Raw genomic sequence first — 26,145 nt, forward strand, 5'->3', positions numbered from 1 at the left:
GGGGGGGGGGGGGGGAGTTCGCGAATTAATCGGTCGCGAAATACGCTCGTTCGCATTAAAATATTATAATTCCGCTCGTTTACCCTCACGATCGATGATAATGGATTTCAGCCGAACTACTTCTGCCGACGAAACACTCGCGCGAATGACGTAACATGACGTTAGTACATCTACGTTTCGCGTGTGTCGTATCACAGTCGTCGTGCGGATGTTATCAGTACCGAGCGGTTATCGGCGTATTCGCTGGCGCCTTTATTAGCCGAACGGTTGTTGACGAAGTTTAATGCCAATGAATATCGCAGTTGTAGATCACAGCCGGACGATAATGTGCAAATGAAACGGCCCTCAGCAGTAGGGAGACTTTGTTTTTATTCTTCTTCTTCTTATTTCTTTGCTCCTCGAATAATTCGTACAAGTTACGAGGGAAAAGTGGCACTTTCGTTTTCGGCGAGTCTCGGCAAAGGCTACGAGAACGTTCAGTCCCGGTCTGCAATAGGTGTTTTAAGCTTTAAGCCTTAAGAAATTGACCAATCACAGTCGAATGTAAAGAGAATAATTTAATGTGATTGGCCAATTTCTTAAAGCTTAAGATACCTATTGCAGACCGGTACTTATGCGCGCAGTCATAGCTTAAGTGGGGACTACAATGAGAATTTAAGGCGTAAGATTTAAGAAATGGACTAATCATAATTAATTTTTCTTCTATAATTCGACTGTAATTGGCCAATTTCTTAAGTCTTACGACTTAAATTCTCATCGTAGACCCCGCTTTATGCAAAACGGCTTGACTTTTTCCTTGTTTCTTCGATAGGGCGAGCACGATTCGGCCGTGAGAGAGACCTCGGGAGAATACCTTCTCGACAAGTCGGAACGTCTCGAAGCGGCGACAGCCTACTCTTTCGTGTTCTCTCTCGCTGAATGTTTCAGCCGCCTTACGCGATCGGCCAATCTCGAGTTTCGCGTCAATGCTCCCGATAATGTGTGCACCTTCTCTTCCCCCTTTTTCTGTCTTTCGTCAAACGATCGAAGAGCGGTTTCGACACGTTACCACGCGAGATACAGCGAGAAAGGTCCCGTGTCGGCTTGTCACCGCGTGTCGATCGATCGCGCGAGTCTCTTAACGCCGTAAACAACCGGTTGCCCGCGAGGACGACACAGGCGAACGATCATCGTATCGTCAGTATCCCTGACTTTGAATCTGTCGGCGATCCATATTACATCGGCCATACCCCCCTTCAATTTTTCATCGTGACGAAATCAAGGACGCGCGCGATCGATAATCTAAAAAAAACATAAGAGAACAGCGGGCGTTCGCACGCTCGCCTCGCGAGCGCGGTAGTAACGGCGATTGTATCGCCGAACGCGATCGATACCGAGGGCCCGGCGATCGCCGAATCGTTCAATCGCTTAGATCGTTTTTTCGATATCGTCGCATTGTGAGAAAGGTGGTCGGTCACAAAAAGGTTGCGACACTTTCTTTCTCGGTTTCGCAAGACATCTTGTACACAAAATAGGAAAATGTATCTCCTGGGAGAAGTACTGAGAAACGAATTCTATTGGATATAGGATGCGTCCCGAAACTTATCAGAAAAAGAGGTTACTACCTTTTTGTGACTGATCCATACACACGGAAATATATTACTTGCACTGCGAAGGAAAGCAATTATTCAATTTACTTTTCTTCCTTTGAGTAATGGTTATTTTGGTTGAACGAAGAATATTTTCTTGAGAGGTAATTGTATGAAAATATACCTGTCACAGATATTAGAAAAGCTCATTATCATTAGTAAATGATGATATACAATGTAGTTCTTTTGAGTACAAAAAAAGAATTTGCTCTCTTTTCAAGATTATTATAAACTTTATCGAAGTAAGATTAGAATTAATTGGTATAAGTAAACCGAAGAGTTTTAGTTTCAGTGTTTCAGTGTAATATTCTTGTTTGGAATACCAAACTTACTAGTATTGAGAATATATTTTTAATCAATATTATGCTGTTATGATGAACTTTTGATATATTTACGGATATATAAATTTATGAAATATTTTAAACAAGTATATATGTACAAATATATCACAAGTTCACCATAAGTACATCAAATTTGTTCAAAATATATTCTCAAACCTAGTAAGTTTAGTATTTCAATCAAGAATTTAAATTAAAGCAAAACTACAACTTTAATTGTTCCAATTAATCAAATTTAACTTTTCTTTGATAAAATTTATAATATTCTTGAAGAAAGAATAAATTCTGCTTTTGAGTAAATGGTAATGAACTTTTATATACGAGTTCTGGTATATTTTGATACTATATTAGGAAAATATTCTTTATTCAAAATAATTATTTAAAAGAAGATTAATAAACAAAGTGGTTTTTTTCGCAAGTGATATTTTTTCTCTGTGTGGCATCTAACTTTTGAAATGTTAATTTTTGAATATAGTAAATGTTAGAGTATTTCTCTACATTATTCGTTTGCGATAGTTTGCAGTGGCAATAATTTTGTATTTATAGTTTCACTCGTAAAATATACAGAAATTTACATTTTCTTTCGCTTATCTCCCCCTCCACTTTGTACGCACTCTATACCCCCATTTCTATTCTTTTATGACTCAGAAAAAAAAGTTGGATCTCCATATGCCCATTGCTATTATCAACCTGATCCAATGATAACTGGTTTATGAATGGTTTCCTGGCAACCTCAGTCTACAAAGACAAGAAATAAAAATCCATTAATAACCTTAATAACTCACAAAGGACCTAAAAATGTAAAAACCCACTATTTTTACATTTTTTCCTAATGTAGGCCTGAGAGCCATCTATGATGTTACTTCAATGTCAGGATCGCGAGAGTTAAAAAACGGCTCGGCATAAAAAAAATTCACAAATATACGTTCCCGATTTTCCCGTTAGAGTAGTCTTGAAAATTGAGGACATTCAAAAGCGACCACATCAACCGCACGGACATCCGTTGACATTGTACAGAATAGAAGAACAAAGTCGAGTCGCGTGAGATTTCTCCAAAAAAAGATGGAGCACGCGCAGGTTCCCTTTGTCCTCTATATATCGCATGTGGCGCGGCGTGTACAGTTATCTTCTAGTTATCTCCGCCTCGGAGATGATAGCGAGCTCGCCGAGCACCGTTCACGTTGCCGAACGTCCCTGACCTTATGGGAACGGGTTCGTTGAACCGTTGAATCTTGAGATGTCAATTGATCGTACAACTTCACAAAGCGCAGTCGACGACGAATCAGCTCGGCTATTACGTGTCTCTTCGTCGTTCAGGAACGTGTCGACCGATCGGGCAGACGGGATCGAGACGGGAAAAGGGAGGAGAGCGCGGACGGGAAGACTGCGATCGACGGATCGCGCTGTCGACGCTCTTCCCGTCACGAAGTAAAAGCCAGTCTCCTCTCTCTGCGGCTCGCTGACGAGTGATTGATTTCTGTTGCAGGTAACAATGTCGTCGATGCGCTCGTAATATTCGGAACCAGCGTGCAGGAACGGAAGGAGAGGAAATAGATGTCAGAAGAATGGCGTCCACCAGCGGGCACAAGAGGAACGGCTCCAGTTCGAGCATGTTCGCGCACAAACGCACCGAGTCGGGGGGTGGTTTCGTCGGTTACAAGCGTACCGAGGGCGGTCACAAGCGTGCCGAGAGTATATCCAGTGCCTTTGGCCACAAGCGATCCGAGAGTGGCCACAAGAGGAACGAGAGCAGCGGTGGCTTCGGTCACAAGAGGTGAGATTTTCTTCATAGCTGTCCCCCACATAGATAGTGTGAATATCATTAGGGCCTCAGCGGAATGGCTGACTTATCGGCTCAAGACAGTGTTTTATGCCTTAAGTGTTTTAATGCCTTTGGCTTGTATTCCGAGCTCTCACGGAAAAAAGTCTGGCTGAATTAACCGGAGAGAGTGGACAGCCAGAAGCGTTTTGGTTGGAGGAGACAGAATTTCTGGTTATAAGAAACATTGTTATGATGTACTCAAAACGTATTCGGTTGTCCACTTTCTGCTTAACTCAAGCTTTTCTTCCCTGCTCTTTTATCGATAAAGTGCCTCTGAAAGTGGCTCGGGAACCACTTGAGAATTTAACTGAGAGGCCACATTTAACGCACTTTTATCGGTAGAAGAGAGTTCAGAATACGCATTTGTCTTTAAGTAACACACAATGATCGTCTTGAGCCTCAAACTAAAAAGCCATTCTGTTTGTGATTGATGACAAACCGTTGCATAATAAAATAGAAATAAATAAAGGGCATGAAACATTGTCTTAAAATTATAAGTCAACTATTTCGCTGAGGCTCTCGCGAAGATTAGCCAATCGCGAGCCATTCATTCTTGGATGAACCGGGGAACCGTTTTCCACCCATCTGTTTCGATGTCGTTCGCAGGTCCGAGTCTGGCAGCAATTATCATGCCGGGCATCGACGGAATGAGAGTATGTATGCCATGACGGGCCTCTACGCCGAAAGCGCCGGCACTGGCACCGACGATAATACGGACCCGTTGCAGGCGAGCGGCAGCAGACTGACCCACGACACTGTCATAAGGTGTCACAGTAGAAACCCGAGTTCCGGCCTTGTGGATCATAGGTGAGTGGGGGAAAAAAGTATCCGCCGTTCTTAGATACCTAAGAAAGCGATGACTACCGATCGGGCGTCGAGCCGCTCGTCGCGCCTACGTCACAGCGTTTTAATGACTGTATATCCTCGTCTGTAGTTCGCTCTAGAGACCGTTCTTTCTTCTCTTTGTCTGTAATACACACCTTGTGACTCTTCATACCTACTTCCAGAGCATTGATATAGATGCCCCGTTTATCTCGGCACGATGATTAAACGGCTCATGCATAAATGAAATCCTTTCGCTGCACGCAACACGTCATTCAAAGCATTTCATTTTTGCTATGATTCATCGTAAATCATTTTGCTCTTCCTTTGTGTGTGTGTGTGAGGGGGGGGGAGGGAGAATGTATCATTTTTCACGAATATCTGAATCGGTTAAGCCAGCGGCATACGATGCTTGTTTTCGTGCTGGATTGCTTGCTGGATAGATATACTGCGTTCTGATTGGTATATTTCCAAAAATGGTTGACAATACACCAATCAAAACGCAGTATTTCCATCTAGCAAACAATCCAACATGAAAACAAGCACCGTGTGCCGCTGGCTTTACTCTTAATCCCCGCGTTTCCCCTTCATGGTCGTGCGAAGTGCACCTTTGTATTCGCCTCGATAGAGCTTTGCGACACGTTAACAAGGCATCACACGCACGCGAGAGAGTATCGCAAGTATGTGTACCGCGAAAGACTGCTCAAATACCTGGTAGAAAGTGAGAGAACGAATGACCATGACATATTTTGCGTGTAGATTTAGTCGGATCACACTTTTCGTTATTGTCACAACTTGCTCCCTCGTTACTCCATCGTTCACTTCGCAATGCGCTTCATCGCGGAGAAAGCCCTCTGGGAATCGGCCGGCGAGGACTATGACGAAAGCTCCCCCCTCCCTCTCTCTCTCTCTCTTTCTCTCCCCCCTTCCCTCCCCCGCTCTCGCGAACAAGACCAAAAGCGTAACCGTACTGCGTGTATGCTCTTGTATAATTTAGATGAAAACCTTGCTTTAATTACGACATTCTAATGCAGGCAATTTAATGCCGCGCTGTGTCGGGTAATCGACGTGTCGCAACCGACGTGTATTTGTACACCGCCGCATCATGCAGCACACAGTATTATTCATGCTTCGTTTTTCTTGTTCCGATTATTTTTCAGAGATTTTATCATCAAATGTCACAGCAGGAATCCCAGTGCTTCTATGGTAGACAGGTAAAATTAAACGTCATCACTCACTGTCGCGCAGTTATCTATCTGCTATTACGGTAGTTATCTGTACTTGGTACGCGATACGCTTGTCCGAAGGAACAACAACCGTGTATTAAGCGCGAAAGGGGGGAAAAAAGATCGAGATCCTTTGTCCGCGCGATGCGTCGTCGCGCGTTGTCTTTTTTTCTCTCTCTTCTCCGTTGTGCGTTCAGTTCGATTTCCCGTTTGTTTTTCCCCGGACCGCGCGATTCGATCTTTATCGCTCGTTTAGTTGCTCATTGCGGCTTTTCACTTTGATACGTTTCGTTGTTCATTGTTTGATCTCCTTGAAACGAATCCAGGACGGAGAAGGAGAGGGCGCAAACTCCGCCGTTTAATCCGGACTCCAAGGACTGTGGGATTCTGAGTTGTAGGCCGGCCTTCATTCAGAGATTTGCCGGAATAAAGGTACGGTGGATTTGCATATTTATTCGAGGGGCTGCGCGGAGGTGTGCATTTTTAGGAAAAATCCCCGTTTCCCCGCGAGATATTTTACACCTCGGTGTCGGCTCTTAACGCGCTTGGGAAACGAAATTAATTATTATCGTTGGCGCGTATCGTTTCGGAAATTCACTCGCATCGCGAATAGAAAAGAACGGTGAGATTGGTGTTGCAGACTTACTGTTACTGCATCGAATAGTACGAGAGATTCTCGAATGTTACAAGAGCGGTAAAATCGTGAGAAGGTAATATATTACGATACGTGCGAGCGATCTTGGTTTCATCTTATAAGGTCGCTTACATATTAAGCGGTGAGTGCTGCGTTTCAATTCGCGCGGTGCATGCGGATGTATAAAACAGGCGTCGTGACTCATCGTTCGAAAGGATACGATCCGTGCTCTTAACGTTGTACGAAAGAGGTCCGACCGTAGAAATTGTACTAACGTATTGCGCAAAGAAATTTGTCCCGAAGTAGAACCTTCGCATCTCGCGCGAGTGTATCTATTATTATCTTCTCTCGCACGATCGAAGGCACAGAGCATGATTTGAGGGACGCTTGGAGATTCTTAATTATATCCGTCGATTTATAAATTACATTCATTTGTACTGATTTGTGCATGTGCGTTACGATTTCAGGTGTTCGTATTCCTCCTGTCGTTCCTTGTTACATTGCAACAAGCGCTTAGCTCAGGTTACATCAATTCTGTGATAACAACCATAGAGAAGAGGTTTGAGATCCCGTCCAGCCTTTCAGGCCTCATTGCGAGCTCTTACGAGATCGGCAATGTTATCACTGTCATTTTCGTCAGTTATCTCGGTAGTCGCAGGCATATACCTGTCTGGATAGCGATCGGTACGGTGATCTTTATTTTACTTAAGGATGTATTACCCATTAGTCAAAAAATAATGAAGAAATTGTAAAAAAATTACAAATTAATATTATTATTAATTTATACCGCAGTTAAAAATGACGTCAAAAATTTGACAATAATTTGAAACTTGGATCAAAAATTATTCCACTTCAAAAGAGGTGAAATGAATTTGATAAGAATTCAAACTTGCGTAAGAATTTGCATTGCGTGTATATTGAAATATTATCTAACTCATTGCTCGTGCAATTAGAAAAAGATTGAATATTCGAGAGCCGAGATATTTATAACGACAATTGACACTTTTCATAAGTGTTTCTTGAGATTAGCGCGCTATTTTTGATTTATATTTTTAATATCTTCTAAAGTAATAAGATTTTGATGAAAAGCTATTATGTAGATATTGTACATAAATATCAGAATTATTGTTTAAGTATTAATTATTTTGTTTTGAAAATACAGCGGTGTCAAATTCATAACTTATCGTAATATTCAAAATATGTATACTGTAAATATGTACATATTTAAATACTTAAATATCTCTTTCTATTATCTGTGCATTTCTATTAAATTAACTGGTGTATAAATATAATAATTGCGTTAATAAAAAAATGAAAAATAAGATTTTCGTATTTGTAATATCGTGTATATATAGAGTGACTCATTTTAATCTTAACAAGAAAATATTTCAAAAAATATGGAAGATATGAAATCATTTTTCAGATGAAAGTTGTGAGGTTTGGAGGGGGACATAAGATGATGACCTTTACTTTGTTGTACAGTCAATAATTCCAGATCATTTTAAGGTCAAATTCATATTTTTAAATGAAATCATATATTTTATTTAACGCAAATTAATTTCTTTGCTCGTTATACGTGTAAAAGTACTAGGGTATGGTCATCTAAATTCGAATACTTTTCGAGTTACTTTACTTTCTATCCTGATATTTTTCAGTACAAGATATGAAATATCTCGTAAACTTTTTCTTTTTCGATGTCATAATCGTAACACTTTTGTATATAGAATGGCAAATAGATCGCTTTATGCAAACATAGAGAAACTTTAAAAAAAATTCATTATATTTTATAAATGCATCGATACACCAATATACAACGATTAATATCAGTAATCGATTTTTTTTATATCATTACTTAAAAATGTGTTAAGGTGATATTATCAAAAAGTGAATATTTCATGAGATATTTTATATCTCGTGCTAAAAAATATCATAATGGAAAGTAAAATAACTCGAAAAGTATTCGTATTTAGTTGACTTGCCCTAGCATTTTTATACGTATAATAAGCAGAGAAATTGATTTGTGTTAAAAAAATATATATATGAATCTATTTAAAAAAAGTGAAGTTGACCTTGAAATGGTCTTGAATATTTGACTGTACAACGAAACTAAAGTCACATGTCTCCCTCCAAACCTTATATCTGAAACATTTTCCTATATCTTCTATATTTTTCAAAATATTTTCCTGTTAAAATTAAAATGAATCGTTCTGTATATCTCTACCTCAACTTCGTTGAAACTTCGTTTCAAGTTAACATTTATCATTTAGATAATGAAATAAATATGTAGAAACTAATGTTGCTTGATAAATTTACGAACGGCCCCTTTGATGCGTCACTGAAAATACGGTATTAATGGGCAATACATCCTTAATGCGTAATCTTTACGATGCTGCTGGTGGGACTACATATTTATTAACTCATGTGTTACTTCTTATGATGTAGGTGCAGTGATAATGGGACTGGGATCTATGATCTTTATGGTGCCACATTTCACAGCGGAACCCAACTTGACGACAACAGCGAATCATTCCAATTCGGATAATATTTGTCGCGGCGTATCGTTACGTGAACAAGATATGGGTCTGGGTATGTCTATATTTACAATTGTTTCTCCTGTTGCATTTATAAATATTTATTTATGTTTAAATTATATTCATTTAAAAGTTTCATATGAGGAAAACATTGTATCGAGTTTTCTTTTAAGAAATGTCACGATTTTTTTTCCGGTTAAAGTTAAAATCCGTACAATTTGGAAATCTGTTCGCAGGTCGACTCTCGTCAGGGTTATCCTCGCCCCCCTTAGCACCACATAATAATTTAAGAGGTGACAATTGCATACAGGGATCTCCATCTACAGCTGGACCCGTCATGCTGTTTGTACTTGCTCAGTTACTATTAGGATGTGGAGGTTCTCCTTTGTTTACTCTTGGTACTACTTATATAGACGATCACGTGAGACCGGAAAGTGCATCTTTATATATCGGTGAGTAAAAATGCTGTAAGATTGCGTACATGTAGATAAGTGCTTTCTAAAAGCGAGGGAGATAAAACAAGACAATTCTTAGTTAGGTCGAATCTTTGCGCTCTTACATCTATGTTCTGGTCCCGAGATATATACCTTTTCTTCTTCTTCTCTTCATTTTCAAGTATGCATCGGGGAATCTTTTTCATTTACCGTGAAAAATATTTCCTTCTCTTTTTCAGGTTGTATGTATAGTATGGCGGCCTTTGGACCAGTCTTAGGCTTTCTTCTCGGAGCGTATCTTTTATCCTTCCATATGGACTCGTTTTCTGGAACGATTATAAGCATCGGTAAGAAAAATCTCTCTCCTTGTATTTTAATACCGCATGCCATTGTTACTCTTCGCTTGTGAGCTCACCTGTAACACGAATTTTTCAGATCCCGGAGATCACAGATGGGTCGGCATGTGGTGGGGTGGATTCCTACTATGTGGTCTGCTCCTCATTTTAGTAGCAATCCCCTTTTTCAGTTTCCCTAAAACATTGCAACGTGAGAAAGAGAAAATAAGAATCATCGAAAAGAACAAACCAACGAACCAAAAAGAAAAAGAACAACCGAAGGAAATTAAAAAAGAAAACGTCGACGACAGTGGTTACGGCAAGGATGTGAAAGGTGAGCCGCTTCTATACACAAAAATATACATTGTACTCATGTAAATATTATATACTTGTTTCAAGTATTTCATAAATTTATATATCCGCAAGTATGTCGCAAGTGCATCATAGATATGAAATTTATTCAAAATATATCTTGAATCCTAGTATAAATTTAGTACCTCAATCAAGAGTTAAATCGAAACACCAAAACTAAAACTTCGGTTTACTTATTTAACACGTTGACTGCCAACTACGAGATATCTCGTAGGTTGTTGCCCAGGACGCCAACTACGTGTTATCTACGTCACTTCATTACTTGATTAAATCAAATTGGCTTCTTAGACCAGAATCGTGAAAAGTTCCGTGGCAGTCAACGTGTTAAATTAACCGAATTGAACTTTTCTTCAATAAGGGCTATAATATTCCGTGAAAAGAGAACGAACTCTTCTTTTGTGTGAATGTTAGTGAACTTTTCTAGTACTTGTGACGAGTACATTTTAATACTATTATCAAGAAAATATTTTTTATTCAAGATAAGCATTACTTGTAAGAAGAAAAATTAACTGAATAATTGCTTTTCTTCTCAATACAATAATATTTTTCTCGGTGTATATTCTCGATACTTTACAAAATGTTGTATCGTTAAATCTGCACACTAGTTGAGAAACGATTCCAAACAAAATAATCTGATTCTTCTCACGACAGATATTCCACGAAGTATGTGGAGGCTTGTCTGCAACCCAGTCTACGTTGTAACGTGTTTGGGAGCGTGCATGGAATTGGTGATCGTGTCTGGATTCGTGGTGTTTCTTCCCAAATATCTGGAGACGCAGTTCAGTCTGGGGAAAAGCCAAGCCAGCATCTTCACCGGCTCGATCGCAATACCAGGCGCTTGCATCGGGATTTTCTCCGGCGGATGTTTGCTCAAACGTTTAGAACTAAGGCCGAAGGGCGCGGTGCAATTCGTTCTCGTCTCGAATATTATTTGCTTGGTGTGTTACGGTCTGCTGTTTTTCCTCGGTTGCGAGAATGTAAAGATGGCTGGGACCACTATACCGTACTTTAACAGTAGTACAAAGGGCCCTGAACCCTTTCAAGTAAATCTCACTGCCGCATGCAACTTTGGTTGTGAATGCCGAATGACGGACGTCGAGCCGGTTTGCGGCAACAACGGTCTGACGTATTTTAGTCCATGTCACGCGGGTTGCACTGCCTTCAGTTCAAAATCAAACTTCACAAATTGCGCATGTGAGTGCAGGTCCAGTGTCAAAATATACGGCCTGTTCTTTTTAGCTGCACCAGTTCAAGTGCAGCTAAAAGGGACAGGCCAATAGTATTCCGATGACATCGTCGCGATTAATTGTTATTTTTGTGTCCTCAGGTATACACGGTAATTTGACTATGGTGCCACAAGCTGCTCAGGAGTTTGCAGAAGTGACCGTCGTACCGGTAGCGACCGCAGGCCCTTGCACTTCACCATGTAAAACTATATTCCCGTTTTTAATTCTCTTATTCTTCATGACGTTTATTGTCGCCGTGACTCAAATGCCTTTACTCATGATAGTATTACGGTGAGTCGCGCATCTACTTACCGGTCGTCGCACGTGCATCTTTGCGTACTAAATCGACTTTGGTTGCGTATCGATTCCAGATCCGTTTCCGAAGAAGAAAGATCCTTTGCGCTGGGTATGCAATTTGTAATCTTTCGATTGTTCGGTTATATACCTGCACCGATACTGTTCGGTAATTTAATCGACTCCACGTGTTTGCTGTGGAAGAGCACCTGTGGAGAAAAGGGAGGTCGATGTTTGCTCTACGACATCGAACAATTTAGATACAGGTATGTTTTGCTCCTTGTTGTACAGGTAGAACGGGCAAAACTGAGCAGAAAAGTCATGTACCATTTTGCAAAATTCGCAATAGTTAGTGAGGAATTAATTATTTTGTCTGAGCTAATGAACGCATAGGAAAGGGTAGACCAGACACTGTATAAAGAAAAATTGCTTACTTCTGAAGATTTTCTACGTTCCTAACCTCGGACAAAATAATTAATTCCTCGTCAACTATTGCGAATTTTGCAATATGGTACATGACTTTTCTGCTCACCCGTTTCACCGTTCTACCTACCTACAGACCACGGGAACCGAGAACGGTCAGGGACACCCTATATATCTTTCTAATTTACAAAGTTCAACTCCATTTTATTCACTTACGCTTACATTTGCGCCATCTTTATGCCGATATTTCTTTTATACGATTTCAGATACGTCGGCCTATGTGCTGGTATAAAAATTCTAGCCTTGGCGTTATTTTTAATCGATTGGTGGCTCGTGAGAAGGAGAAGACAAATGGAAGACCAACCGCCATCCTTCACTGTCAATGAGTTTGTAGGGTCAATTATCAGCCTAGATAAACGTAAGTAACGGACAATGAACGATAAACTTAGAATATATCAGAATAAATCGTTCATAAAATGAGTATATATCATACTCATAATATGCATGCTGTCATATATGTCACAGTGTTCGAGGAGAAGCCGCATCATCAGAATTTAGGTGGAGATGGTGATGCAACTCTGCCGAGTTCCGAGATTCCAACGCCATCCTCCATCTCATCGCCTACAGAACCTACCAAGTCAACGAATCTCGAGGAAACAGGGTCGTCGAGTCAGACGCAAGATTCAACAGAGACGACAAATCGCTCAAAACACACGGATATGGAGGTCCCCGATACAAGGCAAGCGCCATTCTCCACGCAAGAACCGGAAGTCGAGATCAAACCGTCGAGTGGTATGGCGGAGAATCGTAACCGAAACGTTTAATGTTTATTTCATATTAGAAGCTATAAAAATGAATATATCAAATTGGTGATATGTAAATTTGTGACAAATTATTTTATATATACATATATAGATATATATATACACATATATACAGATATATTCGCTGATGGATTTTACCTGAGTAATACAGGTCGACATATCCACATGTACATTGTTTCTTTTCCCGTTGAAAAGTAAAAGAATGCATCACGAGATATCCATAGACAATGAAAATTTGTACGATATTGAAATACTTCAGAAGCTCTGTAAGTGTATAATGAATTCAGTTATATTTATTTATTATATTTCTCCATTTCTCCTTTTGCATACACATACACACACACACACAGTACATACTCTGCGTACCACACGTTATGGTGCGTACGTGCATAGTTGTTATTTATTAGTCAAGATGATTTGTCACAAATTTAAATAGCTGAGTTAATTACTCTTAGGGAATAATATCACTAGAACGTAAATTTTTACAGCAATCATATATATGTCAATAAGTAGATATATAACGCGTAAAGTGTAGTTCGTTTCAAACGTACAACTCGAGATTGTATTATTCATTGCACATTTAGATTTATACTGTTGCTACGTATATCGTTAACGAACAGATATATACGAGGAGGGAGGGAAGGAGGGAGGATATAAAAATGAAGTAGAGAAAGTCGGCGGATGTGCAATGTAGATAAATTTCTCTTGTCGTCCGACTCGAATCATGATAAAAATAAGCCTTGCGCCATTGCAAGAGAAGGCTAACGTAACGACGAAATTGTAAATATGAAAATTCCTGCCTTAAGAAATATACAAGACTAGACAAATGTATATTTAAAGATAATGAACTAAGTATCACACAGAACACTAACGATCTATATATATAAATATATATTATAATATCATTAGTGCAAAGTAAGAGCTACGATTTATTTTATAACTAGAGATTAGGTTTCTCGAAACCAGTAGTCAATTTAGCGTAGTGAGATAAGCGACAAAGATTAGTATGACGAATTTGTAAGTAATCTCCATTGTTGAACAGCGCGTTGGTCTATGTCTTACGTTCGTTTTCTTTTGGAGATAAATGCAACCGTTTCAAGTGCGCATTGCATAAGCCGCACGTGATCTCTTATCTCCTCTTAGTTCTACTATACACTCTTCTTTCCTTCGGTTTGTAGGCAACCGTTTCTTTTCGTGAGCTTTTCATGGAATTATAGAGAATAATTTTTCCACGAGAACCATGGAAATCACTATATATTCTACATCATACAAACGATGCTTCCAAGCAACGAAAATGATACTTTTTTGGGGGGGGGGGGATTAACTGTGGCTCAGTATATCGAGAGATAATTGGGGGGTTGATACCACTGCTTTCTGTTTCAATTAAAAATCCTGGCTTTACGCAAAGAGCTCGCTCGCAGTACGGGGAGCCTATTTGCTTCGTACCTGAAAGCCTCTCGAATCAATTTCGATATATAAAAAAAAAAGGAAACTATTATAAAATCACTCAGGAATGTGAAATTCTATATTCTAGTGGATAGTGTGGCACTTCTAATTTAACTCAAAGAACTCATTATATCAATTAATATACCATTATATGAAATGAGAGATTGTAACATAAAGGAAAAATGTAAGCTTGTCTTCGTTGCACGTCGATTCCATTTCTTCTTCAATGAAACGAACACCGTGAAAAATTTGAATACTGAACTGTAAGTGAGGAAAAAAAACCGTGTTATAGAAACAATCTAGGCGCAATTGCTTTTCGCGGATATGTTCGCCGATCGATTGGGATATTTCTCTATAGGCTATTCCGCTGCGACGTTAAGGGTACTAAACAGTTTCGCGTACATACATGCTTCTGAAAATGAGTGAACATAGTCTTAATTTCACGCATTTCCACCACACTCTCCCCCGCTTTGGCCCGCCACTGTCAATTTCTCGAAAACTGTAATACACGTTACTATATTTTAGATGGGATTTTCGAGTTTAATGTAAACTTCGTCAAAGTTAACCGTTCGCACATCACGTTTCGAGGAACAGCGCGCGTATGATCTCCGTAACTACATATTACTAAACACTTATATACCCGCTTTGTGATATAAACTTCTTCCGAACGGTAACCTTTGAGGAAGAACCGTAGAGAATAACAAAAAGTGCTGTGAATAATGAGAGAAGGAGGGAGAGAGAGAGAGAGAGAGAGAGGAAAATACACGCGTTAAAATCAAATTTAATTCAATTACATGCCGACGGTAGAAAGAAAGAGAGAGATAGAGAGAGGAGGAGGCGCGGATTAACGCTGGATCTGTGTCCTGCGAGCGACTGTACATACGTAAAATAATAGTTAGAGCGATTTATATCCGAGAGAAATCCGAGTGGAGAACGCATGTATCGCATCGTACTATAATCTCGTTCGTTGAGGTTGCCATGATAAAGCGATATTGTTATCGACGTAAGCGGGTGATTACGGCGTAATCGATTTCGATTGACTCACCTGTAGCCTATAATTTATACATAGCTCGTATTTATTCTTGATTTTTAGAAGAACGTTACTTAAATACTTTTGTAAGAATTTTTCTCTTATACGTATATATTTGTCTTCTGGGTTTTTTTTTTGGCCATATAACGACTCGAGACGCGCACCGAATAATGCGTATGTCACCGGATCTTACTGTTGCTATAATTATTCTCTCGACTCTTCATTACCGTGCTTTCGTTTACTTTCTTACAATTAAATATATCGGTTTTACGATTTTCGAATTCCATTGCTCCATCGGCTATTACTATTATTACCATCGTTACTACCGGTAATATACCGCGCGTTTACCATTACTGTTGCCACCACCACTGCTACAAGTACCGCTACGACAACCGTTACTACTAGTTAGTACTGTGTCGTTAATTTTTATAAAACCTTTCGTTCGGCTTGATCTAATTTTCTTCTTTTTTTTTCTTCTTTTTTTGCTTACGATCGTTAAGATTAATGCGTATAACATTCCGGAGCTACTGTAAGTAGAACGTTTCGGTAAAGGTGTGTGTGCTTGCGTGCGTACGTGCATGCATGCATGCGTGCGTGCGTGCGTGCGTGCGTGCGTGCGTCATGGATGTGTCAGTGAATGAAAAAGTATGAAAAGAACGTAGAGATAAAGGGAAAAGTTAGAAATGATAGAACATGAAGGAACGGTCGATTATTTGCTAGAGATCGTAGCTGTTGGAGGTGTGCGGCTTCTCGAGAATCGGGTCGGATATTTTCGTCGGGTATTTTCTTCGGGTTGGGGTTGGGGGGAGGGAGCCTGATTTCGGATATTCGCACACCTCTACGTAGTGGTAATTACGTTTAAGTGAGGAAACTGTTATGTACATACATATGATTATTACATTAACATAAGCTGCTTATAGATGTAATGTATTTTTTGTAGGGACCATAATATATAAGCGGAATATATATATATATATATATATATATATATATACACACACACACACATATATATATATATATATATATATATATATATATGAAGTTACGAACAGTACTAACGAGTGATACAAATCGATCTTTGTCACACTTTTGAAAGCAATACGCAATCGATACCGCAACACGGTAATAACGCGAGAAACAAAAGAGTGAAAGAAGGAGGGAGGGGGGAGGGAGAGAGAGAGAGAGAGAGAGAGATTGTGAGAGTAAATGCATTATCATTTGCGTTTCTCACGGTGATTATAATAAAGCGAGATAACGTGTGTCTTAAACGCTGATCGGAACGATAAAAAGGCGTGCGGCGCGCGATATTAGATAATAAATATAACGCGATGCGAGACTTAGAAAATTGAATCTATAGAATTTTTTCCGCTTTAGAAGCACACGGATTGAACTATCCAAGTTGAGATATGCCTTAAAATATAAGAGAATTAAACGATTGACTCTTTCGTAGCGACGTTACTCGTCCGAAATGCTACTATAATTTCCGGCATTAACGAGCAGCTTTCTTTAGGTAATCGCTTACGGCAATCGAAATATATTCGGAAATACTGAATCTTGTATTTTTTAAACATGAAAAAACGCACATTTCCGCAGCGAAAGGGTTAAAGCGACGAGATCGTAAGAACGCGAAGAGGACGTTTGCGATGCTGCGAATAAAAAAGAAAATGATCCATCTTCATAGAATGGGCAATCCCCCCAAAAATATCTCTATTTTGTATCGATACATAAAAAATATGAGATGGTATTGGCCTATCTCATATTTGTGGTGTATCGATCTTTTCGTTTACGATACGTATCGATACGAAATGTCGACATTTTTTACGGTATCGCCCATCTCTACTCTAAAGTCGTTGTAGCGCACTTTTGTAAGTCGCAGTCTTGTTTCACGGTAATTCCGAGTGTGTGTTAAAAGTGCTCACAATTGGCGCTGCATTTGTAATGTCCGTGAGATCCTCGCTTCTTATCGATCTCGTTCCCCCTCTTGTGACGAAAATTGACATTCTGAATTTCCAAGAGCGCCTCGCGCAAATCGCAAACGATCGTACCGAAAGGGAATGAGCCGCGCACGACTTTTATGCGGTTGATGCACACGATTTTACGTGTCTCGCGTGCCAGAGTCATTATTGTCGAATTACTGATTCAATTGGGAAAAAATAGGGATAATAATATTATAACGATCGGGAAAAAGAAACGCCTTTTACTTGACTCATACAAGCCTAATTTTTCGAAGAGTAAGGCACAAACAGACAATGTATTTACAATGAATAAATGTTTTGAAAACTGTTAATCCCCGCATATCTCGCTCCCGATAACGCATGAGCACTGAGTTCCGGAAATCATTGGCAATACTAAAAATTAATTTATATTAACACATTAACGGCGGGCGATATTTTGTGTGATCATAAAAACTTTAAGGTACAGTCGAGCTAAATTGTTTTACTACGACTCCCGCCTTTAAGCCGCAGTCGAGCTAAATCGTAGTACTACGACTCCCGCCCTTAATGTGTTAAGAGAAGCAATATTTTGTGCGTTGATATTTATATATTGAATTTTAACTGGTCAAATAATTTTGCAGTATGAATGGATGAGTATGGTTAAAGTGAATTTTTTAAACAAAGTCCCTTGACATTAAGTCGGAATAAATAAATATTTCTACTGAAAATCTATATATAGTTCATGTTACGTATACTGTAGATTTTCAGTGCTAGCAATGAATATTGGGGGAACGCAGCTCATGATTGTTTCGGAACCGTTTCGAGCAGATCGACGGTGCGAAACGATAATTTCATCGATTCGCACGTTCCGCACTGCAAGTGGATCTTGCGAAACGTCTATTTCTCTCGATATATTGCGCATATTTCTCTCTCGAAACTCGCGGTTACATTTAAATTTTCTCTGTGCAGAACGGTATTGGAATTTCGCACGTTCCTCGATTGTCCAATCATAGTGAAGTTCTGACCAGAGCACTTCCTGCCATTTCCGCCATTTCCTAACCCGTTCATCCATCCGGTATCTCCAAATGGATAAGATTCGCGCATGCGTCAGCAGTCCGTTCGGTGTTCAGTAGCGTATTTATCTCTCAAAATAAGAGATATCACTAAGCCGGGCAGAAGTGAACGTCGGGAAATGTATGAAAATCTGCGTCGGCCGATTACGAAAAGGTGGAAATCAAGTCGTTTGCTTTGCAAATTATTAATCAATAATTACACATATATATTAATATTCGTTCAGGAATGAGAAAGTAGCGGAAAATCGTATCAGTGCCCTGAGAGCAGTATACCGCAGTTTAAAGTACGGTATGCGAGTTTTACACAAGTTTATTCGTCCAGTCACCATGAAATTAGTGAATTTCCTCGCCACACGGTAAATTTACACACTCGACGCGCCATTTGACCACATTTCGCGACGTGGAGGAGGGAAACAAGCGGAAAAATGTGCACGACGCGCGGAGGAGACGACTCACACTGGTACGGGCCTGAGCCGCGCGGTCACGTGGCCGGGCACGCAGGTTCCGGATGCGCGCGGCGACGCGGCGCGCGTGGTGGGAGTCGCCCTTTCATCCGGAGTGCGTCCGTCAGTGTAGTCGGTCGTTCCAGTTGTTCACGGGCTTCTCTGGCGAGTGGACGAGTGCGCGAGCGGTGCGAATATCCTCAGCGTGTTTCCTGTCACCTACGGAGTCGCGTTTTCGCTAACGAACGCCCCACCGTAGCTTCCATATTCAATGTGTATGGCGATTCAGGTGAGTGCTCTCTCGCGCCTGTCGATTTTCTCGCGTAGCCTCGCGCAAAAACGACGCGCTGAATCGCGAGCCGTGCACATCGTGATGTGCGTGCGCGTACGTACGTACCGACGGACGGATCAACGAAATGTCGATCGCTCGTCGCGTTTGCGGTTTCCTTGGCTGTACACGCTCGCACACCGTGCGCGCGCGCGCGCTACGTGTGTGCGTGCGTCCGCCCCTCTCTCTCACTCTCTCTCCCTCCGTGTACTGCGTTTCGTAGATGTGCGCGCGGCGTGGCGCGGCGCGGGCGACGAACTCTGGCGTCTCGTCTCTCCGCTGCCGCGCCAGCTCCATCGAGACGCCTTTTTTTCATCGGACACGCTCGCCGCGCCGTCGAAACGCGAGTCCCTCGGCACGCGCGCATATACACATACATACATACGTATACACATATACACGAGAGAGAGAGAGAGAGAGAGTGGGTGAGACGGACGCACTTCCAATCCCGTGAAATGTCCCCGCATAGCCGAGCCGCCGAGGGCTCTACACCCAGTTGGGACGCGTCGGATCGCCTCGTCTCGAGGCGTGACGCCTCTCCTTTCCCAGCTTTGCGAGAACGCCGCGCGGAGGCCCGTTTTATACACAGGCTCGCACAGGAAGGACGCGCGGCACTTTGCACGCTCAAGCGGCGGAACGGAGCACACGCGTTTCGGAACCCCGCGTACTCGTCGTTGCCTCTTCTTTCCTCGCGCGTGTATGTGTGGGATGGAGGGAGGAAACGCAGAACGAGAGCGCTATACTACGTTAGACGGTCCCGATGTGTAAGTGGATCTCTCTCTTCCTTTCTCTCTCCGCAGCCCTCTGGACGGCGCGTGAAACGTCAAGCGTGCCGTCGAGACCGACTGCTGCCGCCGCACACATGACGCTCCTCGCCCGGCGGATCGCTCGTGCGAGCGATTCTCTCACGCTCCCGATCCGATCCTTCCGGTCGTAATCGATGAATGTAGAGTCCCCTCTCCCTCCTTTCTTATTTGGTGACGCGTTTACGTGTATAGAGTAAGAAAGAACAAAAAAAAACTGTGTACGCTTCGAGGTACATGTGACCGCACGAAATCGCACGACGAAAGTGACGAGCTCGCGAGCGAGGAAACTCGCTCGTCGACCCGGCGTCGTCTCCGCGATCTCTCGGCTCACGCCGCTCGCGGAATCGCCGAGTTCACTCGCGGTATATATCGCGGCCGTGACTCAGCGCGTAACAATGTCAGCGAGTATCTCGCAAGACGTCGGGTGTGCACTACGGTTTATTCCCGTTCGGAGGAAGGCGCGTCGCCGGACGACTCTGCCGAGGCGCCTGCAGCCTCCGAAGCCGAGTTCAACTCTCCGGTTTCGTCGACGCCGTCCTCCTTGGCGCGCGCGGCAGCGGTTTGTTTATCGACGATGAGACGAATTCGCGATGAGCGCTCGAATTTAAAACAGCGAGCGACCAGTGAGCGCTCCGTGATTATTGGTCTTTATTGTTGGGTCTCTAAATTTAGATGAAATGGCTGCGCTCAGCGAGCAGCTTTTAGAAGATGGACGTGTGATTAGCAGATCCTAAAGTAAACACCGATCATGGATAATTATTACTCAACGATTGCACAACCATTGTGTCTTCTGAACATAACCATTGGTCTTTATTGTCAGATCCACAAATTTGGACCGATTACGTTATTGGCCAATTATTCAACCGGTATACAATTTATCTTCCGAACTCAACCAACCAATAGATTTTTTCGGATCTCGTACCGAGAGGAATCGGAAGGGGGCGGGGGGCGTCGAGCTGGAACGCGCGTTCGATCAGCGTCGCGAGAAATCTTAACCTCTCTTTCTTCCTCGTACGGCTAATCGCTAATCCCCCCCGCTGTTAATTATAATTGTGACGCGGGCAAAAAGTAGCCGACGACTAGCTGGTTTATTTAGGAGCGTCCCTGTTCGCTCGATAGATCTGATCTCCCACACATTTTCGCCCGATTACCACCCCGTGGTGACTCGGTTTCTCGGAAAAACGGAAAAACGGGGTTGACGTCATTCGGCGGTACGACGCGACGCGACCAAGAGGCGTCTAACTACACAACGGACGAGCGAACACGCGCGCTGTGTCTATGTGTGGTGTGCGTGTACTATGTGTATATATATTATACACGCGTGGTGGTACGGCAACCGAGAGATTATTGCGTCCGCGAACTTCGGCCATGTTTTACTTGCACTTTACGTCAACCGGTCCGATAGGTGCGAAATTGCGGTCATTATCGTGACTTCGGCTTATCGACCACGCGAGCATGGAGTGTCTTCGATCGTCGTCTTTTCGTTCGAGCCAGCACGAATCATGGTCAATGACGAGCGCAGTCCGCGTTCGGCGAAAACTACCGCGAATCGTTAGTGACTGCTCCCCCCCCCCAATTGTGCAATTTATCGTCCGCGTGTACACAGTCTGCGCGTTTCTGTGCTGCGAATGACGAGACAGCGCACGGCTGAGAGAGAGAGAGAGAGAGAGAGAGCGATATCGAGAACGGTCGCGTTATCAGTTTTGTAATCGCGATACCAAGGCGGCGCGATGATTTTCGCAAAATTCGAATTCTCTTCTCGAGCAGCGATGAGAGCGATTCTCGCGAGACGTACGGTGGAATCTTACGACCGGAAAGACTCGTTTGAGCTCACGCTCGATCTTGCTCGGGACTGTGTTGCCGCTCGTCTCGAGGGATCCTCTCGGAACATCGTCATCAGCCGCGCACGAGTGGCCGTCGTCGTGCGTTTTGCACGTGACGAGGTCGCGTTTATTAACACGTTACACCACGTTTTTTCGCATTCTTTTTAATTTCCTCCGAGACCGCGAGTGAAGTGTATAAATAGGGGAGGAATGTGTCAGGAAAACCGAAGCTTCGTCTGAAGTTGGTTGAAACGTGCGCACGGGAAAAAAATTTGATCGAATTTACCAGACATAGTGGACAAACCGAACGCGTTTCATTAATTTGCACGCTGTCTGATAAATTCAACCAAACTTTCCTCCGCGCACAAATCTGTGCAGCTCGCGATGCGTTTTAGTATGGCCGGCGTCATGTGTGCTGTACCATTCTTTAGATAGCGATTCACGCGATTTTGAGCCTTATAACATTAACGCGTAAGATTGAAAATCGCAGAAGTAACTCTACATTGAAAAAATACCACCGCTCGAGTAATATTTGCTTCATCCAAGTAAAATGGTTAACTCTAGTGCTCTTTGGTAGATATTTACTAGAAGTAGGAATATAGTTGGCTATGTGCAATGTGATATTTCCTTCGTACATGTAGACATTCACTTGTATGTTAGAACATTTGTAGTTGCAATGTTAGGATTGTAGTGGATCTAATTACGATAGTTTCGTGTACATATGTGTACGAAACTAAAATTGTGTTACAAATATATAAATATAGTATATAGTGTAATATATGTACTATATATAGTAGTATTTAGTAAGTACACACAATGAAGAAAGTTTTTCTTGGATTTAATTTACGCGTTTGTACGACTTGGGTTTTTCACACATTGCGTTTGAATGAAAATGTTGTTTCACCAGAATAAACCATGTTTGGTAAAAAAAGAAAAACGGGGTTATTTAGAGGAGAAATAATATTAGGTTTCGAATAAAAAAAAATTATTTCGTTTTATATTAAGTATTGCTCTGCTGGAAAAAAAATTTATTTAATATTTCCGATATAGTATTATTTCTTTCAAACAATTGATTGCCTGTAATAACCATTATAATGATTGGATAAAAATACAAAAAAAGAATATTATTCGACGTAAAGATATTTATTATCTGAGAAACTAAGCAATCCTGTTTGTCGAATCGAGCATTCGTTTGTTTGCTCGCTCCATTCCAAGAGACAAATCTGCTTTAATTAAAAAAAATTCCACTGAATCCGAAGAAACATTTTCTGCGTACGCGGTAACAAATGTCAATTTAGGAAATGATACAATATGCATGACGCCGACTGTACATCTCGCTCGTATATTAAAATACATATCGCTCCGGAAATATTCCGCTGTCGCGAATTCGGAGAACGGGACTCGGCTTTTCCGAATAAAAAGTCGTTATCCGTCCGCCGTCATCTCGTCTTACGCGACCACGTGCGCGATCTGGTTCGCGTGGGTCATCGAATTACGCCGCGGTCGCATTTCACGTATGTAGAACATATCAAATACGATCGTAACTCGCGAAATTGGCTCGCGCCGCGTGCGCACGTCCTGTGGAGAGAGAGAGGGGGGGAGAGCACCATATCGTCGCGCCGATCCAGCTGAGATTTTTCACCCGTGTCCGGCGATCATGGCTTCAATGCCGTGAATTCAATCGACGCGATGTCGTCGTCGTCGTTCGCGGATCTCAGAAGGCTCGATCGATCGATCGGCAGAATTGATCGCGTCGATTCGCGGCCAAGTGTTTTCCAAACGCCTCCCTCTCGCGCCAACTTCGACACCAGTGCTCCATTGTTCGTTGTTCGTGCGTGCACACACGCGATATATGCGCGTTAGACGCGCGTATACTTTACATTCCGAGTCTGATCCGTCGTCGTGGCCTTGCTTTTTCAATTTACGCGCGCGCGTCGTTGAACTCTCTCTCTCTCTCTCTTTCGCATGCACACGCACATTTCGCAATGTTTCGTCGAATTCGCGAATATTCGTTGTTCCCGAGATCATCGTCGTCGTCGCGAATTTAAATCGAACATCGCGATGTCGGGCGTGTTTTTGCGCAACGGAAATTGCGTAAGTTTCGAGCCTTTATCCCTCTTCGTGTCGCTGATAACACCGACGTGCTTTCACACAGTCATAATTTTTTTTTCTTCTTCGGTTGAGTGCAACGACCGTGCCGTAGCTCGGTCGAACGTCACTGTGGGACTTCTCGTAGGTATTTGGAATAAAAATGACCCACGTCCGTGCCCGCACAACGTGAACTCTCGAAGGTCGTCGAAAACTCACGCGCGAAGACTTGCACTCTCCGTTGTTTCCTTTTTCTCCTGTCTTTTCGCTGATCGCTGAGGACTCGACCGAACAATCGCGAGATCAAATGCTGCGAACGGAATTGCCACCCGTCCCGGATTCATCAATATTTGTTCCGCGTCCCGACAGAATGGCGGTCGGGACGCAGGGATATCCCAATTTTTACACAACGTACATACTCTTATGCTGGTGTCGTTGTAAAGCTATTAGGGGGACTTGCAAATAAAATATCGATAGATACATTGTTTCCGTAATTATGATGTAGTAAAACCGATATTGCTAAATTCTTCTGCCGAAGATATCAGATATTGATCAAAAGTGGACAAATATCTTCAGAAGTGTAAAGAAAGAAAAGCTACACGACTTATCGCTTGCTGTTTATCTTGTACTTCCAACATTCCGTCATCTAATGCATTTGTAGAGCGGGTATTTTCCCACATGTTATTAAAGTGGATGAATGTTAGGAACTGGTATTCCGTGAAGTTAATATAGTTAATTAGAATTGATTAGATTGAAAATTTAGACATGTCTCGTACAAAATTTACACAATATATTAAAAATGATAGAGATTAAGTAACGCTGCTCAAAGCAATTAAAAGTACACGTGGAAACAAAAGTAAATTTAATTTTTTATATTTTATTAATAGAAGTTTTGAATAAATATTTTGTATTTGAATGAATACATGTCTTCACGTACAGTTGTCAGATATGTCAATATTACATTGCTTGTTATTTATATTATTATTATATTTCATTTTATTACAGTTTGTCTTTTTATGTTTAAAAATTGATTTGTTCTGCTCTGATTATTTTCAAGTATTATTAATATATTATATACCAGTAAAAAGATAAACATAGACTATGCGTATTTCAAAAAATGTTGGTCAAATCCCCCCCCCCCCNAAAGTCCTGATTTCCCTCGAAAGAAAAGATGGTAAACTCTGGCTGCGAATGTTCTTCCGCTTGATGATCCTCAACGCGAAAATCTCGTGCATGGCATTTAGTTTATTCATGCGATTATCGCGCTAATAAAATGCGTATGCGTAGCGAAGTTGTGCATCGAATGTCAGAGAGGAACAACGTCGACGACGAAACTGCGCTCACGATTCGTAAGAACGGATCTAGCATTCAGTTTCCTGTTATGTAAATTGCACTGCATTATATAACGGTGAACAGTCCGGGGCAGGAAGCTAGGAGTGGCTGGAGTGGCCATGCTGCACGTGGCATAATTGCGAGAATATTAATTAATGTAATTAGTTGCGCAGTCTCTTACATCTCTCGCGTGTGCTATCGACGCGTTCCTTTTTTTATGGTTTTCACCCCCCCCCCCCCCCCCNTGTATGTTTGTGTCGCTTACGAAAGACAAGATACGGACACGTCAATCAGGCATAGGCAATTATTTGAAATCTACACAACAATGCTATCTTCAAATACCAAAGATTCGGAGGAATTTTGAGAGTTATTTTGCTATTTAAGGAATGTTCGGAAATTCTCTGTACCATGCTATCACTAACGTTATTCATCACAATGTCTAATAAATAAACAGGATTAGGAATTAACATCCCATACCTGAGATTTTTATCATTTTTACCTTCTATATGGTTCTACATCGAATCTACTTTGGCATCGCGCGTTTCGTTACAATAAATCCTACGCAGTAAAATATTTTGTTACTTTAACATGGAGAATATATTAAAAAATACACAAATACAATATATGTTGACAAGATGAATGTGTGACAAAAGTTCAATGGATCGTTTTTAGTACAAAATTTTTTATTGTGTACAAACTAATTTCTTATATACAACATACTAATATTATATTCAATATATAATATATATATAGACAATTTTTGAAAACTTAATGCAGAACTAAGTAGACTTAATGTAAAACTGAAATTTCGACTCAGATTTTGTCGTAATATTGCGCAATATTGTCGCAGTATTGAATATAGCATTATTTATGGTAACATCTGAAAGAGTTGCTAACACAACGACATAAAAATAGTTTGAGAAAAGCAAT

At 41.4% G+C, this 26,145-nt stretch overlaps 2 protein-coding genes and 1 long non-coding RNA gene across 4 annotated transcripts in view; 2 read left to right on the top strand and 1 right to left on the bottom strand.

Annotated features, from left to right (window-relative positions):
• LOC106744919 (solute carrier organic anion transporter family member 5A1) overlaps positions 1-17,675 on the top strand; it is a 27,051-nt gene extending 9,376 nt beyond the window's left edge. Inside the window, exons 2-15 of the mRNA XM_014620063.1 lie at positions 3,453-3,740; positions 4,395-4,595; positions 5,771-5,824; positions 6,163-6,268; positions 6,938-7,154; positions 8,913-9,056; positions 9,238-9,453; positions 9,675-9,782; positions 9,871-10,104; positions 10,794-11,336; positions 11,470-11,659; positions 11,740-11,928; positions 12,352-12,503; positions 12,611-17,675. Coding sequence (XP_014475549.1) covers positions 3,532-3,740; positions 4,395-4,595; positions 5,771-5,824; positions 6,163-6,268; positions 6,938-7,154; positions 8,913-9,056; positions 9,238-9,453; positions 9,675-9,782; positions 9,871-10,104; positions 10,794-11,336; positions 11,470-11,659; positions 11,740-11,928; positions 12,352-12,503; positions 12,611-12,909 — 2,862 coding nt within the window. The 5' untranslated portion in view covers positions 3,453-3,531 and the 3' untranslated portion in view covers positions 12,910-17,675. The remainder of the gene's footprint in view (positions 1-3,452; positions 3,741-4,394; positions 4,596-5,770; positions 5,825-6,162; positions 6,269-6,937; positions 7,155-8,912; positions 9,057-9,237; positions 9,454-9,674; positions 9,783-9,870; positions 10,105-10,793; positions 11,337-11,469; positions 11,660-11,739; positions 11,929-12,351; positions 12,504-12,610) is intronic.
• LOC106744923 overlaps positions 9,385-26,145 on the bottom strand; it is a 27,731-nt gene continuing 10,970 nt past the window's right edge. Inside the window, exons 3-5 of one of the 2 annotated variants that reach the window (XR_001374495.1) lie at positions 9,851-9,966; positions 9,589-9,761; positions 9,385-9,466 (exon numbers count right to left, since the gene is read on the bottom strand). This is a non-coding gene — a long non-coding RNA (uncharacterized LOC106744923). Of the gene's footprint in view, positions 9,500-9,588; positions 9,762-9,850; positions 9,967-26,145 lie in introns of both variants that reach the window. The other variant, XR_001374496.1, reaches the window with a different exon arrangement.
• LOC106744921 (protein tyrosine phosphatase type IVA 1) overlaps positions 18,964-26,145 on the top strand; it is a 31,655-nt gene continuing 24,473 nt past the window's right edge. The window contains exon 1 of the mRNA XM_014620068.1: positions 18,964-19,127. The gene's annotated coding sequence lies outside the window, so the exon portion shown is untranslated. The remainder of the gene's footprint in view (positions 19,128-26,145) is intronic.

The sequence above is a fragment of the Dinoponera quadriceps genome, unplaced genomic scaffold (genome assembly GCF_001313825.1).
Source record: "Dinoponera quadriceps isolate SergipeBrazil2010 unplaced genomic scaffold, ASM131382v1 scaffold1432, whole genome shotgun sequence".
Taxonomy (NCBI): domain Eukaryota; kingdom Metazoa; phylum Arthropoda; class Insecta; order Hymenoptera; family Formicidae; genus Dinoponera; species Dinoponera quadriceps.